At 45.7% G+C, this 17483-nt stretch overlaps 1 protein-coding gene across 3 annotated transcripts in view; it reads right to left on the bottom strand.

Annotated features, from left to right (window-relative positions):
- Window positions 1–5611: 5611 nt before the first annotated feature.
- The window catches only part of LOC119152957 (cytochrome P450 20A1), a 15684-nt gene continuing 3812 nt past the window's right edge, over window positions 5612–17483 (bottom strand). For 2 of the 3 annotated variants that reach the window (XM_037398769.1, XM_037398768.1), the window contains exons 4-13: window positions 15082–15227; window positions 14246–14413; window positions 13459–13537; window positions 11726–11841; window positions 11265–11319; window positions 9782–9902; window positions 8777–8888; window positions 8068–8132; window positions 6135–6224; window positions 5612–5965 (exon numbers count right to left, since the gene is read on the bottom strand). In XM_037398769.1, coding sequence (XP_037254666.1) covers window positions 5815–5965; window positions 6135–6224; window positions 8068–8132; window positions 8777–8888; window positions 9782–9902; window positions 11265–11319; window positions 11726–11841; window positions 13459–13537; window positions 14246–14413; window positions 15082–15227 — 1103 coding nt within the window. In that variant the 3' untranslated portion in view covers window positions 5612–5814. The remainder of the gene's footprint in view (window positions 5966–6134; window positions 6225–8067; window positions 8133–8776; window positions 8889–9781; window positions 9903–11264; window positions 11320–11725; window positions 11842–13458; window positions 13538–14245; window positions 14414–15081; window positions 15228–17483) is intronic. The other variant, XM_037398770.1, reaches the window with a different exon arrangement.

Below are 17483 nucleotides of genomic sequence, written 5' to 3'. Positions count from 1 at the left end.
AAAAAAAAAAAAAAAAAAAGCCTTTCTTGGTGAGACTAGAAAGTTGGCAGCCAAGCAGGCACAGCATTGGATGTCTCACTGCCAGGCTTGTGACAGCGCTGACCTGCCTGGATGCCAGCAGGGAGGTGGGAGCAGAGCGTGCCAGTGCCCAGGAGTTGCTCAGCACTGCAGAGATGGGAGCAGAGAAGCTTCAGAGAGGTTCAGAGGTGGCCCTAGCGCTGATACCCCATACAAAGAGCAAATGTTTCCTGCCTAATAGTCTCACTGAAGCATCCCTTGCCCACCTTCAGCAATGTTTCACTGTCGTCGAGATAACAGAGACACTCACCAGGGACACATTTTACCCTGTTCCTCTGCTCTTTCAGTTCTGCATTGTCTCCTCTTTGGCCAAGGTAAAAGGCTTCAGTTACCTTATCACCGCTGCTATCACTTATCTGTACGTCAATTATAATTAAGACTTTGCTCCAAGTTACACTGGTTTTAATGTGGAATCCTGCAAGATTTGTCCTTGTGACTTTTTACTGGCCGAGCATTGATCTATTTAAACTGCTTTTCCCATTAAAGAGATGATCAAGTGCTTGTGCCAGAGATGTTGGTGCAGATACAGAACTATGACTGATGCTTTTTGCCTCCTGGAAGCAAGGCTTTTCTTCACAGCAGCATTAACATCAGAGCAATTGCACATACTTCATTTACCTTGGGTTCAGGCTCCTCTGTAAAAGAAATAGGAATGACCTGAAAAGTAGGGGAAAAAATTCTTTCCACTCCAGCCCTCCCCCAAATCTTTTTTGTGGGAAACACAACTGTGTTTTGAATGCTAAAATTCGCACAGATTTAAAAATACTTAACTTCAAGGAATGTTGCCATGGAAACCCTTATCTTCTCTCCTTCCCCACCCTCCATATGTGAGGAACATTTTCTTCGCCTTTTTTTTTTCATGCATGTGGTAGTTCCTCTTCCCCGTCTGCTACCGCCAAAAACCTGGCATTGAATTCTAAGAGATGTCAAACAGGCCTTTTGTTTAGTGGAAAAGCAATTGCTAAAAAACAGTCCTGAGCTCATCTAGAGAGAGATGCCAAGATGGATACATACTCTCAGGCTCCAGAGAAAGATGCCTGGAATATTTTCCAGCAATTCCTGCTTCAGACGAGCGGAAAGAAGCAGCAAGAGCTGCCATGGCAATTGCAACAGGTCCACTTTCTGGTGGCATAACCCACAAACGATGAAGACTTTCCTCCTCATTAGAAACCTTCTTTCCCCTTCCTTGTCACTCCTGATAAAAGGGGTAGGGAAGCGAGCGAAGCCCTGCATGCTCAGAGTGCTTTCATGGCAGTACTGCTCTACCCCATTCCTTTCACCCCAAAGCTACCAGAAGATCCAGGCACAAGAAGTCAGTCAACAGACTTCATGCTGCTGATCAGCACACATCTGTACCCAACGGTCAGCATCAGGGAGCCCCTTCTTTAGCATTAACAGAAACCTTGGGAAGGTCATACATGGCCCTGTTGAGGGGTGAGACTCTACAGATATCTCCTGCTGTCAGTGAGAAAAACATGCACAGTACCCGAGACAGAAAGAATTAGGCAATGCTCCTTACCTGGGTTAAGCAGTACCAAAATGTTCACGAACAAACTATGCACGTGAGAGCAACACATCATTTTCCCAGTTCGGATTGCCAGCAGCCCCAGGTTCACATAACTGCACAGCTAATGGGGGAGCTGGCATGAGTGTTGCCCAAGGTATTTTAAATTAGCAAACATCCACTCTGCCCAGCAACCAACAATTACTTTTGCAGCAAGTAGAACAGAAGATGTCAAGACCATCCTTTCCATTTAATGATGGAAAATAAAACATACAGCCCTCAACTCTGTGCTGCATGCCACAGCCAGTACCAGAAAGTTCTTGAACTGCTGGGAACAGAAGGATGTTACTAATTTGCCATAATGCCTCTATATGCAGCCCAGGTTAATTAAAATATAGAGGTAACACCATTCATGCATATTTTGGAGGTAGTGGAAGACTAGCTCAATAAGCTGTCTGCTCTGCTCAAAGTTATGTTAACACAACTGTCTCACCACTTGCCACCAGTATAAGGGGCAAAAGTTTAAGACTTTGTCCGCCAGAAGCAGCCATGACAATCAATTAGTGATGGCATGACTGCTCCCAGCACCTGTGCTGGCTGCCTGCTGCTCAAAGCAGCAGGTTGCATAAGTACGGAGATATATTTAGCCTCTTACCTTCCATGAGTTTGAGTTTGTAGCCCTCTGCAGAAGCTTGTTCTACAGTGAGAGTCTGAGGAATAAAATGGCCGCTTTTCTGCGTGCTTTTCAAAACCGTCCTGTGGAATTTGTGAAGCAGCTTTCTGGAGCAGAGCAGGAATATGAAGCATAAAAAGCAGTAATCCCCTATATTACAGAAGCAACCTCCCCTCTTGGCTTTGCTCCTAGACTAAGGCATTTTCTCCCACAGGTTGCAATGCTTGCCCGCATCCCCACGTTGCGGCCAGACGGGATTTCTGGGCCCTAGATGTGTCCTTAGTGCACGGGTCTCAGCAGCAGGACTGACAACACCCTGTTCTCTATTGACTGGGCTCCTGAGGTCTGCTACAGCGCAGGTGCTGACTCGGGCTCTTCCCCAGGCTGGCATCTGACAATGCTTCGGCTTTGGCTGCAGCCTTGTGACATGTCTAGCACAGACTCCCTATGCCCAGTCATTCCCCAACCCACCCTCCAAATTTGCAGGAACGTAACAGTGTTGAATTTCAAACCCTGATCCCTGTGAAATGCAGCTGATTTGGCCCAAGGGCTCAGAAGTTACTTCTTGAGAGAAGAGAAAGGGGAAAATGGGCGAACATAAGTGGGCAGCGGGGCACACTAAACACAAGTCTTCTTTAGGAAACCAGGCCAAACAAGAACCAGCTGACAGTGCATGCTGGAAAAGAGATGAGGGGGAAAACGGGAAAAAATAGTATTTCAAGCTTCCAATCAAAATAGATTAAAAGCCCACAAGCAAGCTCTGATCCATGAACATTTCCATACAAAAATGGGGGGTTTGTTGCACAAGAAAAGGATCCAGAGCTGAGCTGATGAGTGTTGCACTAAATCTTCCTAATTAGGCTGTTTGAAATGACCGACACATACAGTGAGGAATGGAAACTTACAGACTTCAGCGAACAATGTGGCTGTGACCTCAGTGTCACTCTGAGCAGCGCATAACAAATGCTTGAGAGCGCCTAGCCCCCCCTTCCTTTCTCTCCATGCTCAACACATTTGCTTAACTGATGAGTCAGGGTGGGTTTTTTGACAGCAGTTTCAAGCAAACACAAACTAATTATTGGCTTTCTCCAGCACTTTGGGCCACATTCTTCTCTCCTATCAGTCTTGGACTCTTGTAGCATGCTTGGTTCCTGGCCTGGGCTGAGAGCGTGGTCTTACGGGATGCAATACCTGTGCAGGCTGATAGAAAATTTGTAATGAATCATATAGAATTACTCCCATTTTTCATTCCTGTAACTGGGGAAAGGCTGTTGCAAGCCATACAGATCCAGCAAGGCAAAGAAATGCTTTAACAGAAGTCTGGACAATTGCACTTGGAAAGCTAATTTGGTATTTGAAAGCTTCGCTCTTAAGATACAGCTACAAGAAAGTAGGTATTTGCCACTCGATTAAATACAGTCAGCTATTCCTTGTCCGGTTCCTAGCAGGGACAGCGCTATCCTACCATTTTCTCCCAAGAATGCAGTAACTTAGCCCCCACTTTGCCTCCTCTGCACACCAGGGATGCTTTAAAGTAAAACCTTTGCCATACTACTTTCTCCAGAAGGTTTAGGAAACGTCTGTAACCTTCAAGAAAAGCAGGCCTTTTTGCATAACCAGTGAAGCAAAGCCTAACATGAATTGCCATCTGGGGACATGACCAACCTTCAGTTAAATGGAGGTCAGATTAGCAAGAGCTTTCTTGCAGTTCATTATAAAAATCAATGCAAGAGAGGCAGCAAGCTGAACTGCACAACCCTCCTTTTTCTGCTCAGCAGACAAAAAACAGTAGAGCAGCGTCTGTGTCTCACCTCTCCCCCAACATGAACTGCACTGGTGAGGGAATCTGAATCTCTACAGCTCCACCAAAAGCAGAGCTGACACATTAAACCCAAGAGCAGAATTTTCTTTGTCTGGTGCCCACACAGGCTGGCATCAGACGTTAACCCCGTAACAGCTGACAGGACTGTATTCAGGCTAGCATTCAGCAGCAATACAAGAGCCAAAACATTTTTATAAGAGCAGCGGATTTCCTGACCTGGAAGGTGCCAGTGAAAGGAACGATATCTGTAGAAATGGGAATTGCAGGGATGTGTGCCCTGTCTGCAGAGGCAGCAGAAAGTAGCTCTAATGGGAGGCACACACTCCTGGCCTGCTCTGTGGTGCAGCAGTAGCTGTGTACAAAAGCAGCTGGCATACACAGCTGCAGGCTGAGCAACACCTCAACTACCACCACAGCTTCTGGGTGGGAAGGGGGCTAGGAACCAAAGCTAACAGAGAAGTCAAGTTTATGGGGAAAAGGCTTATGAAGATCAGGTAAAGGGTGATCCTATGTAAGAAGGGAAAAAAAGTATTAAAAAAAAAAAAAAAAGAGGAAAAAAAACGGAGAAACACACCCTGAAAAGGAAGTCAGCAATTACTCCAATGAGACAAGGTAAAGAGATTCTTGCCTTGCAAGCTGTTCAGTGCAGGCCTGAAAAATCTTTCAGGAGCTGGCCTCTGATGGCCAAAAGAGAGAAAAAGAAGTAGGCAAAAGCTTGTGAACATGTGGCATGCAACATTGTGTTGGTTGGTATCATTTTCGAGGAAGAAAAGGATTCTTTGAAAGGCATTTAAGTTATAAAGTACAGCATTAATCCAGAGCCCTATAAAATCAGCACTCTCCCTTTCCAGTATTTGCAGGACCAGTCTCATGCTGACCCAGTGCTGAATGAATTGCAAGCATCTGTCAATTTCTGATCTGATTAGATTAGACACTGCCCTCAGAACTGTCAGGATAGAGAATCCCTTTCTCAGGGCTTAGTTCTGCGGTTTTGTTTCATTTAATTATATTATTACTGATGCTTCTGTTTTCTCAGGGGCCAAACCAATTATATTCCTCTTGGTTTACTAGCATTTCACAGTCACCCTTTCTCTTGCAAACCCACAGCATGGCAAAATTACACAGCAAGAGAAACGGTGGTGCAATTCCCACCCCACTTTATTTCTCTCTTTTCTTCTCTCTCTCACATGCACTCACACATATTTCTCACAAGATATAACTGCTCTTCTTGACAGTTATAGCTATAGCTCAAGGGAAGGAAAGACACTTTGAATAAAAGTACCTATATATAGAGAAAGGCTTTGTCCTTGTCTCTCCAAGGTCTTACCTAGCTAGGATCCATGAAGAAGCATTCCACTGTATGAGAGGCACTCTTACCCATCCCTGGCTACTGTTGGAAAGGGGCTGGATTCACCAGAGGTCTGGTCTTTTGACTAGTTGACACCCAATAATTCATACATACACCACTACAAGGTTTTGTTGCTTCCTTTGGAATGGTTTGGCCAGAGATCCAAAAGCAAATGTAAAAAAGGCATACAGATTAAATCTACTTTAATACGACTACTGGTTGAGTTAGAAAAAGTACCCAAGAGAGGTATGCGGTTAAAAATGTGGAAGGTAACAAACCCTGGATGTAAAATTCCTTGGCTGAGTCAGCATGGCACCAGCATGATTCCCCCTGAAACCCTTGTTCAGAGCATCACTGCTGGCACTTTTAGCCCCCTGTTTTACTTGCTCTTAGCTTCTCTTAGACACGGTTATCCAGGCTTCCTCCTTTGGTGAGGTTACCAGCTCATATTTTGTCTCCATGACTTGTCCTTTCACTGGATGGAGATGCAGTTTCCTCACCAGGACACTCAGCAGAACTGTAGCCACCATATAGGCAAACCTGAGGGAAGAGGCAGGAGAAAAGAACAAAACCCTTGCTACGATGTAAATCTGAAAAAGGACAACAGCCAGCTTGGACAGATTGTCTTAGCAGCAACAGGAAGAGGCTGAAAGCACCTTCTCTCCTGTCTGCCACAGACCCACACACAGACTTCCTTCCCTATGCTCACCTCAACTCTGGGCACTCCTGGCTTCCTGAAAAACCCAACAAGGAGAGGTTTTTCATGGCTGATTCTTCATTGAATCTCTCTGGGTCAAACCTGTGAAACACAAAATACACTGAGGCCTTCTGTGCAGGCACAGGGTCCTTTCCCTGGACACATGCGCGCGCACACATGATTAAGAAACTGGTGATGAGATAAAGAATCTCACTAATCTCTCTCTAAATCATGCTGGGTAATTTCACACAGATATATGAGGGCAACTGTGCATCTGCTCCATCTGTATTCCCGGCTGGTCAGCTGTGTCCCAGCTCGGTCAAAATGCTGATAAACTGTGTTAATGTGACACAGGGCTGGAACTAACATGCACTGCCTCTCAGCAGTGAGTATTTAGGTTGAGCACACAGCTGAGCTGATGCTGCTACCTGCCCTCTATTCCCCTCCAGGGCAAACACAAGTGACTTGTCTCCCCCTCTCTCTCCCTCTGGGTCCTTTCCTCTCTCACTTCCAAAAATATTTCCCTTTTCTCCTTTCCCCTCACCCTTCTCCTCAAGCAGCTGGTGTGTATGTGTTTGTGCTGGGGGAGGGAAGCTGGTGACTCATTCAAGTGAGAAAAGCGGTTTCTAGCATTAGGATGGTGGAGGATGTGAGAAAACTATTATCCAGGGCTGGCATGAGTTAAAACAAGATTTCCATAATCAACTAACCCCAGGGAGACTAACAAAATATCACTCAAATATTAAAAAAAACCCACCAAAACCAAACAGGAAATTTGATGCATGGAAGACAGTTCTCTTTCACTTTCTGCTAAAACTTTCTGCTTATACTCCAGGTCTTTTTCTCCCTGCCTAAACATCCCTGCTCTGCTTCTACCAAAGTGAAAGGGCACATGGGTGGTGATCCTCAGTAAAAGAAGCATCAAACTTATATTCCCTCTGAACTAAAGCAGCAAATTGAAGATGTTGTAAAAGGAAAGAAAATGCAGCAAAAAAATAGGGAGGGCAAACAGCTACAAACAGTGGTTTTGTACAGTAGGTAGGTGAAAGGATCAAGGAGCTGATCTCCTGTCTCCATCACAGAAACACACATCTACCCAGGCCAAACCTCAGTCCCCTTCACCTCGGAATAAACACACTATGTTCACAGCAGTCCTCACTGTCCCTCCCACAAGGCCTCAGCAAACCCTTCCTAAACACAGTGCGCGCCCTGTCCTAGCGGGCAGTCCCTGCCAAGATGCTCATGGGTGGATGCATCAACGCCTGACCCTTTTGTAAGAGCTACGCCTGCAGGAGAGAACAAGTGCTGTTCTAAAGGCTCTATTCTTTCTCCTAAATCTCAGCTGTCTGTTCTTCCCGTCTAGAGTGAGTAACCCACATTTTTTTCCCAGCCCAAGCGAAGTCAGATACACGTTAATATTTGCCACCTGGAGGCCACAGGAAGCTACAGCAACTTTCTTCTTTAACCTCCAAAATAGTGGCCCGGATCCGGTTGTGTTTTCATAGATAGAAGTAATGAGGTAGCATTTCCCTTCCCCCTGAGAAAACAAAGCTTCAGACTGACACATCTTCCCTTGCGTCATTGCTTCATGATGACAAGCAGTGATTCCAAAGCAATTCAAATCACTGCTTCTCTTTCACAAAAAAACCTTAAAAGGAAGTTACCAGCATTTGCCAGGGAAGTTGTGTGTGTGTGTGCATGCCAAAAAAAGGTTTCATCAAACTCTAACACATACACGGGAAGATCATGTCTTAAATCGCCCTGAAATCCCACCCATGGAGACAAACCAAGACCTTCATCGCTTGATTTTCTTTTAGACTCCCTTTCATCTCCAAAATCTACTTAAAGCAGGCCCTGCAGCCAAACAGGCTGTGCTGTAAGATCTAAATAGTATTAATTAAAAAAAGGAAAAAAATGAGCTGCAATAAGTCTTGACTCTACATACTTGTATGGTGATGGCCAAGATGAACTATCCTGCAGCATCACACCAAGAGCATAAAGCACAAGTGTCTGTGAAGAAAATCAGGACACATATGTCAGAGCAAAAAGAAACACACAATTAAAGACATCTCTGGGCAGCCCTGCTAGATGATGATTATTCTGTAGACTACTCCTATTTCTTCAGTGCATTAAAAAGATAATATTCTATATTTATCTACAGATTTCCATAATCCATGCCAAAATGTTATGATTTTGACTTCTAAGGCCCATGCTACAACTGTTGGTGGTTAGAGAGGGTCTGATCCCATTCCTCTTCTCTTGCTGGCATAGATGTATGGAACACTTTATTCTCTGCAATGGAAGGTACCACTCTGTGTGGGAAATATGGGTGATACAATCAGGCCTGAAATCATGCTCTTCAACGCACAACTGAGCTCATAAGCCCCTTCAAAAGATGATTCAGCCCTGGTGGACCCAGAAGCAAAAGCAAATCTGCTCAACAAGAGAACATGGATTCCCAGAGCCTCTCCTCCAGAGGAACTGCGGGGCAAACTTTGAGCTAAACTGCACTTTCAGATGACAGAGCAGCTGCTCGGGTTCAACAGTGTCCGAAGAAACGTTCTTCCTGCCTCACTGCTCAGTGGGAGGAAGAAGAAACAGCAAATTTCCCTCCAGGAAAGGAGGGTCGCCTAGTGCTCCCAGCAGTGCCCTACCTCTTTGGGGATAGTGTGTTGGTCGACTCTGCCCTCCAGCTCCTGCAGCTGTGCAGCAATGGGCGTAAGCTTTGCTGTTCGCACTGTCTCACACAGGACCTGCCGACAGTATCTGCAACCAGTAAGACCTGGTTAGTTTAACCCTCCCAGAGAGAAGCTTGTCTACATCCAAGTGGCAGCAAAGAAAGCCAAGTCACCTGCTGCATTCAGGGTCACAGCCTGCTCCTGAAGCTGCCTCAAACCACACTGAGGCACTTCGTTATTTTTTTTTCTGGCAAGAAGGCACAGCATCTTTGCCAGAAGCCTTAGATCTCATTATCAGCTTTTAGGGAAGGTTATTGAAATTTCTCTTCACCACACTTTTTTCACATTTTATACCAAACTCTGCTAAAAAGCATAAACACACCAGCCCTCTTCCTGGACCTCTCATCCATACAAGCAGCAGTGAGAAACCCACATACTCAATACTCCCTTACTGAAATTCTAACACCAGTCCAAACAGAAAAGGCACCCAGTGGCACCAACAGATGCACGAAAAATAAAGGCACACTGTTGACCAGTCACCATTCTGCGGCCCTTTGAAAAGATTATTACATGCTTTCTCTCTAAATATGTCTAACATGAATCCAACCACTAAAATGACTGATTACTTCTAGAAGGCAAACTAGGACAGAAACCAAACAAGACAGTAAGTAAACAAATTTTGGCCTGGCAGCCAGGGCATCGATTCTGTGCTCTCCTCTGCCCATGAACCTAAAGGGTTTCCTATAGACAACCTGAAGAGAGCAGCTTGGTCCCCACGTCTGGAGCCCTACAGCAGATTCTCTCTGTGCTGTGAGTCATCCTGTGGTTTGATGACTTCCAGAAAAAATAAGCAAGTATCTTTTGGATGTCTTCTTCTGGCCCAGCATAGGCTGGGCGTCAGGCTCCAGCCCATGAAGCCCCTGTCCCCACCACATGAGATAACTAACCACCTTCCTCTGCAGTTCCTTCCATGGGACCCACCTGAGCTGTTCGATTTTCTCGTGCGTAATTGGTCCCTTCCCCAGAACGCGGTCCATTTCCTTGTAGAGATTCTGCTGAACATCTTCTGAGGTTGTCAGGAAATAGACTGCCCAGGTACACACTAGGGAAGAAATCAAGACAAGACTGGACCCAGAAAATTCACTTCTTTACAAACTGTGTCCAGTTTTTTACTTCCTGTACGTGGAACATTACTTTTTGACCCAGAAAAGGGTGAGCTCTGTTAACAAGAGGTTGTACTGATTCTGTATGCAGTGGCAAGAGTGGAGGCTGAACTCCTATGCAACAAGAGATCCTGCAAAATAAAGTTGTCTTTCCAATGCTATGAGGAGCTTAGGGAGCTGTGCAGGAGGCTGAGCCACTCAGCCTCACAGTTCTGGGGAAGAGACCACAGAGCCCAGCAAAACCTGGGGAACCAGGGTTATTAGACCAACCATGCAAAAGAAAGACTGGTTTGTCCAAAGCATCAGAAGATTCCCTTCTTTAGAGGGCTTCCCCAGCACATCTCAGGCAAGTGCTCCAGCCAGCCAACATCTGGGGCTCCTGACAGGGAGTGACAAGAACAGTATAGCCCTCTGCAGCAAGCTGGCCAATACTTGTCTCCCCTGCAACTATTTTGTGAGTATATATCTTCAACAGCAGAGTGAAAAAGAAACCTTGCATAGGAAATAAGTGTATAGGATGCAGTTTCCCTAAAGCTACAAGGTAATGTTTCTACCACTCCAAACTGTCTATTCAAGAGAACTATCTGAAATCCCTGAGGATTCAAGCCCCTTAAAATAACAGTCATCTTGGAGTACTTGGAGAGGCTATTCTCTGTGGAGAGTATTATCATAGTTGCCAAATTTACTTTCCACATTCTTTAACACCCAGCTGCACCTGGGAGGTTTTCTTTGGAGTCTCATCCCCACTGGATGAGATACAGGGCCTGATAATCACCCCCTATCACAACAAATTTTACACAGCTCCGGTTTGTATTTTTATTTGGGCTTTTTTTCCCATAATCTTTGCACAAATCCCAAAGTAGCTTCTTTGAAAGTCTTCCATACATGGAACACACCTATCCTCCAGAAATTCGAAGCAGCCAGTCAGATTCCAGCACTCTGCTTTAATTTCCTTTCCATGTGCCAAAACATATTTTACAACATGATCTTTGTGGCTTATGTCTTCTGGTGCTTTTTCATCAAATTTAGCATCAGTTGGCTGGGGTTAGAGTACAAGCAAAAAGCAATGGGAAGAAATTCTAAGGTTCACCAAAAGACTGGGAAAGTTGTCAAACACAACTAGCTGTGAGGCTGTGTCAAGAGTCTGATGTAAAAATTAGCTTTTTCTCTACATCTGTAGCTCAGGAGAAAGAGAATGATGAATATAATTTTCTATTAGGCTAGAATAAGTCTCATGTCATCACACACAGTTTTAGACAGCTGAGTGTAAGGATGGAAAGTTACCTACAACCTGTACTTACAGTTAGCAGTGATTATGCATCCTGCCAAGGAGAAAATCATTGTATCTTCCAGAATCTAGGAGATAAAATCTACTTCAGAGAATGAAGTTCATAAGATAAAAAAGAAGTAGCACATTCTCCACTCAAGCACATGAAATCCCTTCAGTGCAGAGAGCAGGAAATATATCTAGAAGACATAGACTGAACTCTCTATAGAACTTCCACTGGAATGGCACATGAGACATGCTTAATATTAACATACTTCTGGTTTATAAAAACAGCAATGAAGCAGTGGCAAGGGAAGCTACCAAATTCTAATGCAATTAAACATTGTAGGAGTGGAAGAAAGAACAAGAAACCCTGCTTTAATAAGGAAACTGACCTAAGATGCAAAAACTTAAATTAATCAAAGGCTACAATGCAATGAGCTGCCCATCTAGCAAAATTCCATTGCTGTGTAATGACATAACAGCCACACAGACCTGCTGGTCACTGAGGCTCCCCTGCAGCAAGGTGTCTATAAAGATGTGCCTGTTGAATGCTCTGCCTCGGCGCTCCTTTGTAATTTTCCTTAAGGTGGATTCCATCTCCATCAGAGCTTTGGAAGCAAAAAGAAACATTTATTTTAAAACCTGGTCATCCTGAGTGCTGCAGAGAAGCAAATCTATCTCTCCATGCAGATTTTCAGACCAGCTGTCCCTGCTGGGCTCATTTACAGAAGCAGCCCCTGTTACATGTGGAAGGTGGAATCTCCAATTTAGTTGAAAACATAGGAAGCAAATAAGACAGCCTGCCTATAAAAAGCCGTCCTTACAGGTACAACCAAGACATGTACTTTGAGCTGAACTCATGTAAGGGGAAGCCAAATAACAGTCAGTGCTGAACCATCAGAGAACATGTTTCATCAGCCCCCACAAAAAACATCTGAACCAGGTAACACGAGTTGCATGGCCTGTAGAGTTAAAATTATTAAAGTGTTACAGCACCTCCAGCTACTGATGCTGTCCCTTTTGCAAGCATGGTGTAAGAGGATGGCTCTGTGCTAAAGAGTTTGCAGAGAAAGGAAGGTGGGGAACATGCGGGAGGGGTTTTGGCACCGAGTCCACACATCTGAAGATATGTGGGTGCCTAACTCCCAGTGCCTGTTGTGGGAGCTGGGGGGAGTTAGGGACCTAAGTGCCATTGCTGTCCGATTTAAACGACCTACTCAAGACTATCCAGGAATCATGGAGCAGAAGTTGGATATGAAACTCGATTTACCAAGGCCCAATTCAGCCCCTTCGTCTTAGCACCACCCTTCGTCCCTCCCCTCTGCATAGGAAGGCCAGCCACACTTAAACACCAAGCATCACTATCTGGAGTTCATGAAATTGTGTCCTAACACATCATCATACTACAGCTCAGGAACAGTCCTGAACAGGTGCCATGGGAGAAACCCATTTTAACGGGGCAGTAGTTGTCCTCAGGTCCTGAAACCCACGGCAACTTAAAGGAGGAAACACTGAGTCTGGAAGATTTACAACCAAATCCTTAGTTCTAGATACAAGCTACTTTTCTTTAACATCTTATCAATCAATACTGAAAGGGTTTATTAACAACAAAGAAGACAGGACAACTGAAAAATAGAATAACTTACTGTGAAATCTATGAGAAACAAAAGCACTGCCACAACAGACCTGAAAATCATGTTACTTTGTAATAGCACATCAGAGGTTATCATGTGGAAGGAATCCATCAAAGCAGCACCTCTGTAATTGTGTCTTCCAGCCTGTGAGCGAGTGACTGGCAGCGCGTTCACCAAATGGTGCAGCACCACAGGAATGACCATACAGGCCAAACCAAGTGGCTCTGTTTGTCTCCACCTAACACAGTTGCCTGCCTCTAACGGAGGTCAAAAGTGGGTGCTAGGGAACAGAACAGGAAGGGAGCAAGCACACCCTGATACTTCCCAGGATCCTCTATCAGTCTCCAGACTGGACAGACCCAGACCTGGAACTAGAGCTCTACTACAAACTTCTTGTGCAATAGCAGGGTTGTCACTCAACTTCAAACCAACAATCTTCTGCAAGAGTAAGGAGGACACATCTGGTAGCTTATGCCATGATGACCAACTCTGCAGAAAAGCCAAGACAGCTGGACAAATTAGTGCTTCTATATGCTAGCTAATTCTAAGTATTAATCAGAGTGGAAGACTGTGATTTTGGGAGGAACCTACCATCTTTGTAGAGCTTCTTTCTAGTCATGTTTTTGTCAAGGGACCCATCCAAGAAACCTTTCCCAATCTCTGACCAGATCTGAAAGAAGGACAGAGGGAAAAGCACCCATCACTCACCATAAGCTGAGACTGCTTGGACTTTTCTGTTCTTCCCTATTCAGGAAAATGAAAACACCAAAAAAAAATTGAGACTTCCTGTGAATATGGAACTGGTCTCCTCTTCAGGAAACCAAGTCCTATTCCAGATATTACATCTATGCTAGCTAAAATTGAATCTAACTGAAACAACTGTAATTACACCTGTAGGGGAAAAGGCATGGGAACCTTGAATGGGAGGCAGAACTGTTTCTCTCCCACCCTATCACCAGCAGATCTGACATCCCCAGATGTGGACACAGCTTAGGACCTCCTCATATTTTCCTCTCTCCACAATGTCACAGAGCCTTCAGAAGATCTTTGAAAAGGAGAAGTCCCACTAGCATTCCCAGTAGAGTTTAACAGACTTAAGTACCAAACACCTCTCAGCTGCCATTGGATCTGGGTTCCTGATCCCCACAGATCCTTTAGAAACACCTTAGGCTAACAACAGCAGGATCAGCATTAGGATCTTTCTGATAGTTTCAGCTTGGGACAACTGAGGCAGAGCCCTCAAGCTCTCAAGCTTAGTATTAGCTTACTGTTAAAGTCTCAGCAGTAGCTTGTACCAAACTGCACGCAGACACAAGCTGTGCGCTGTTAGCATGTACAAATGTAACAGGGAGATTTCCTGGCTTTTTGTGACACTTACTGCATCGTGGTGCCTGCGGAATCGGATGACTTCCCGGTCATCTTCAAAGCTGCTGCCCATAGCTGTCTGCGTGACAGACTTCATGGCAAAGCCCAGCATGTGCTGGCAAAGCGGCACGTGTTGTGCCTCAGGGAGAGAGAGCCATTTGGCTAGCAACTCTTCTGACAGCTTGAGAGGGAAGGAACCATTAGTTGGCAGTAATATCAGCAGCCTATTTACCAAACATACCCTGGAGACATTCCCACCCAGTTCCTAAGGCGGACCACACTTCCATGGCTACGGCATGAAGCTACACTCTTTCCAGGGTTTCCTTCCATTGTTAACTTAAACGGTAACATTTTAGCCTGAAATATTCTGCTTTTTCCCAAGGTTTTCCCCCAACAAGCCCTGTCCTACTCTCTTCTTCCCTCTGTCACAGAAGAAACCTTAAAACCTTTAATACTAGTAGCTCCAAACTGAGCAAAGAGATCATATTCTGGCTGCTGGACTGAGTCAACAGAACAGTTCTTCACCTGTTTGTGGTCCCAATAGCTGATTCCTTGCTCCTCCTTCTTGTCCTGGGAAATAAATCTAGAATCCAGGTGCTCCACCTTTATCTGCATCTGGTATCTTAGCACAAAAAGCCACCAAACCCAGCCCTTCCCCCTAACCCACTGGAGCTAAGAGAAACCAAATATTCACACCATGCTGGAATGGGCAGAGGCTGTTTGCTGTCTCAGATGGCTTATAGTTTCAGCACTAATTTGAATGCAGCTCCTTTATCCTAGTGATCGCCCTCACTAAACTTTCCCATGAGCCACACAGGGCTTCTCTGCTGTACAAGGGCAGTTACGCACCTTCTGGATGAGAGCAAAGTTACTTTGCAAGCACTTGGTCACACCACTTTCATACAGCTTTCTCCTCGTGTGGCTCTCTCCTGTATCCCTATTCAGGCTGGACTGGTACCTCAAGAGGGACTTCAGCATCGTCTCAAAGGGATCCACTGAAAGCAAAGAAAGAAAACACCACACAAAAGTCAGGCAGTCACACCACACGGGGATGATGAAAACAGCAACCTCTTTAACCGGGTGCTGCTACTTCTGGGCAGCAAGCAAGGCATAGCTTCTTCCCCCAGGAACAGTCTCTTCGGACTGTCAAGCTTCTCTTGCTTAGCGTGGGCTGGGACCTCATAAGCTCTCTCCTGTGTGGCAGGGTACCACCCTGCGATCAGCTCCCCCTGCAGAGGCTGCCTGCTGGCTCTACCAAGTAATTCTTTAGTAACAATGCCTTGGAAGCTTGTTCCCAGCTTGCCAGTTCCCAGCTGGTTGTGCCACTGACTCGGTGACAATGGGAAGAGTGGCATGCTCCTTCCCCTTCTCCCGCAGCCTCATCTGCAGCCCCTCTAGCACATTGCCCCTTGACATCAGGTGCGCCCTCCTGCCCTGACCATGGCTATGCACTCAAGATGTACCAGCTCGCATGCGAGACTTAGCCAGAGATTGCTCTCTGCCCTCCTTACCTGGCTTCACAGCAAACCTCACTGGGCACCCTACTGCTCCTGCGTGATTCCTCTTGCATGCACCGAGTTCCCTGCTGATGAGCTCTGCCCACACTAACACCCACCTCTCAGTCGGGGCTGCCTCCGGCAGAGAAGCTCTTACAGAGAACGGTACCCCACTAAGCTACAGAACACTTCCTACTTCTGTTACCTTACTTTCTGTCTTCCTTCTGCACAGACACTTGCAACACCATACAAACTAGACACAAGCACTTATCCTCCATCTTCCGTACCCGTGGCTCACTTCAGTTAGATCTTTAAATCTGAATTTCACCACCAGGGCCTCTACTTATTAAATTTGCTAAAGTGTATTAGGTGCCAACGCAAAGCTGTGCCATGAAGCATGGCATACGCGTTTCTCTTTCTGAAAACTTTCCTGTGGGTCTTGCAGAATGGGCAGAATCTTTAAGGAACTATCTGGAAGCAGCAATCAGGGGGTTTTCAAGAGGAATATTTCAACTGTTTATCACAATCTGTTATTTCTCCCAGATAGAAAGGGAACCCCCTGAGGCATCAGAAGACATCAGGGCTGGGCTAGACACATATGACTATCAGCTGTGGATGCATCTAGGCTTCCCAGCAGAGACTGGGGCCTCATTGTGCTACTGGACAAACATACAAGCAGAGATAATTCCCACCTGTAGAGGACTTACTACCTAATGACACAAAAGCAGCTAATGAGGCCAGAGGCATAAATATGGTAAACTTTCCTAAATGCTTTTCTCTCACACCATTTCGCTTCCCATGTTTTTAAAGTTCTGCATCTCACGCTCTCCCCAACTTTAAATGACAAGTATGTGCATGTGTCTTTTGGCACAGCAGATGGTACCTGTGGCTCTCCATGTGGAGCAGGCTGCTATGTGACTCTGGCTGCTGCTGACAATTCCTCCTCCAAGGTACTTTGCCATGGAGTGGCTGCTGCTATTCATGCCACGCTTCCCTGCTGACTGGCCCTGGCAGAGCTAGGCACAGTACTAGGGTAGCCAAAAAGACACATGGCTGTCGGTAAAGCCCACACAGCAAATCTGGCAAGCAGAGGCACTGGAGAGGCTAGACGATGCTTAGCACCATCACCTGCAGAAACTGCGAAGTTCTCCTGGTGTGTATGAAAGAAAACTGCTGGATCAGCCATGGGCTCCAATGTTTTCTCCCCTGTCCCTAACGCAAGCTGGCAGCCCCATGCCACTAAAACACCCTCTGTTACGAACTCAGGACTGCAGAGCCCAAGCTGCCCTTTGCTGAGGGCTGGCCCTGCCTCACAGTGTTTGGGAATGGCTATTTCTCCACAGGTGCAGGAGGCTAGTGACTCCACAAGGCACAAACCACTTCTTGGAGACAGGGCTCAGTCCTACTAACGCTTCCACGGACTTCTCCCTTTGCCCTTGTCTTGAAAACACCTCAAGGGTTACACTTTCAGTCCTCTTAGTGAAGCATCTCAAAATTTCAGCTGTTCCTTCTACTTACAAGGAAAGCTTCTTCTTCATCACAAGAGCATCAGAGTGCTATCCTGGACACCATTGTAAGTAAATATAGAGAAAAGATCTAACTCTGGATAGTCAAGACAGATGCCAAGCAGAACTGAACATCAGAGACGGAAAGGACCTCTGAAGCTGCACAGTACAAACACAGAACAGCAACAAAGCTGTCCGGCTCAAACAGGCCACGACCCATAGCTCCATCTTCAGCATTCAGGGTGCTTCA

Source organism: Falco rusticolus, chromosome 8 (genome assembly GCF_015220075.1).
Source record: "Falco rusticolus isolate bFalRus1 chromosome 8, bFalRus1.pri, whole genome shotgun sequence".
Lineage (NCBI taxonomy): Eukaryota > Metazoa > Chordata > Aves > Falconiformes > Falconidae > Falco > Falco rusticolus.
The sequence above is the reverse complement of the archived record's forward strand: the minus strand, read 5'-3'. Positions and strand labels throughout refer to the sequence as shown.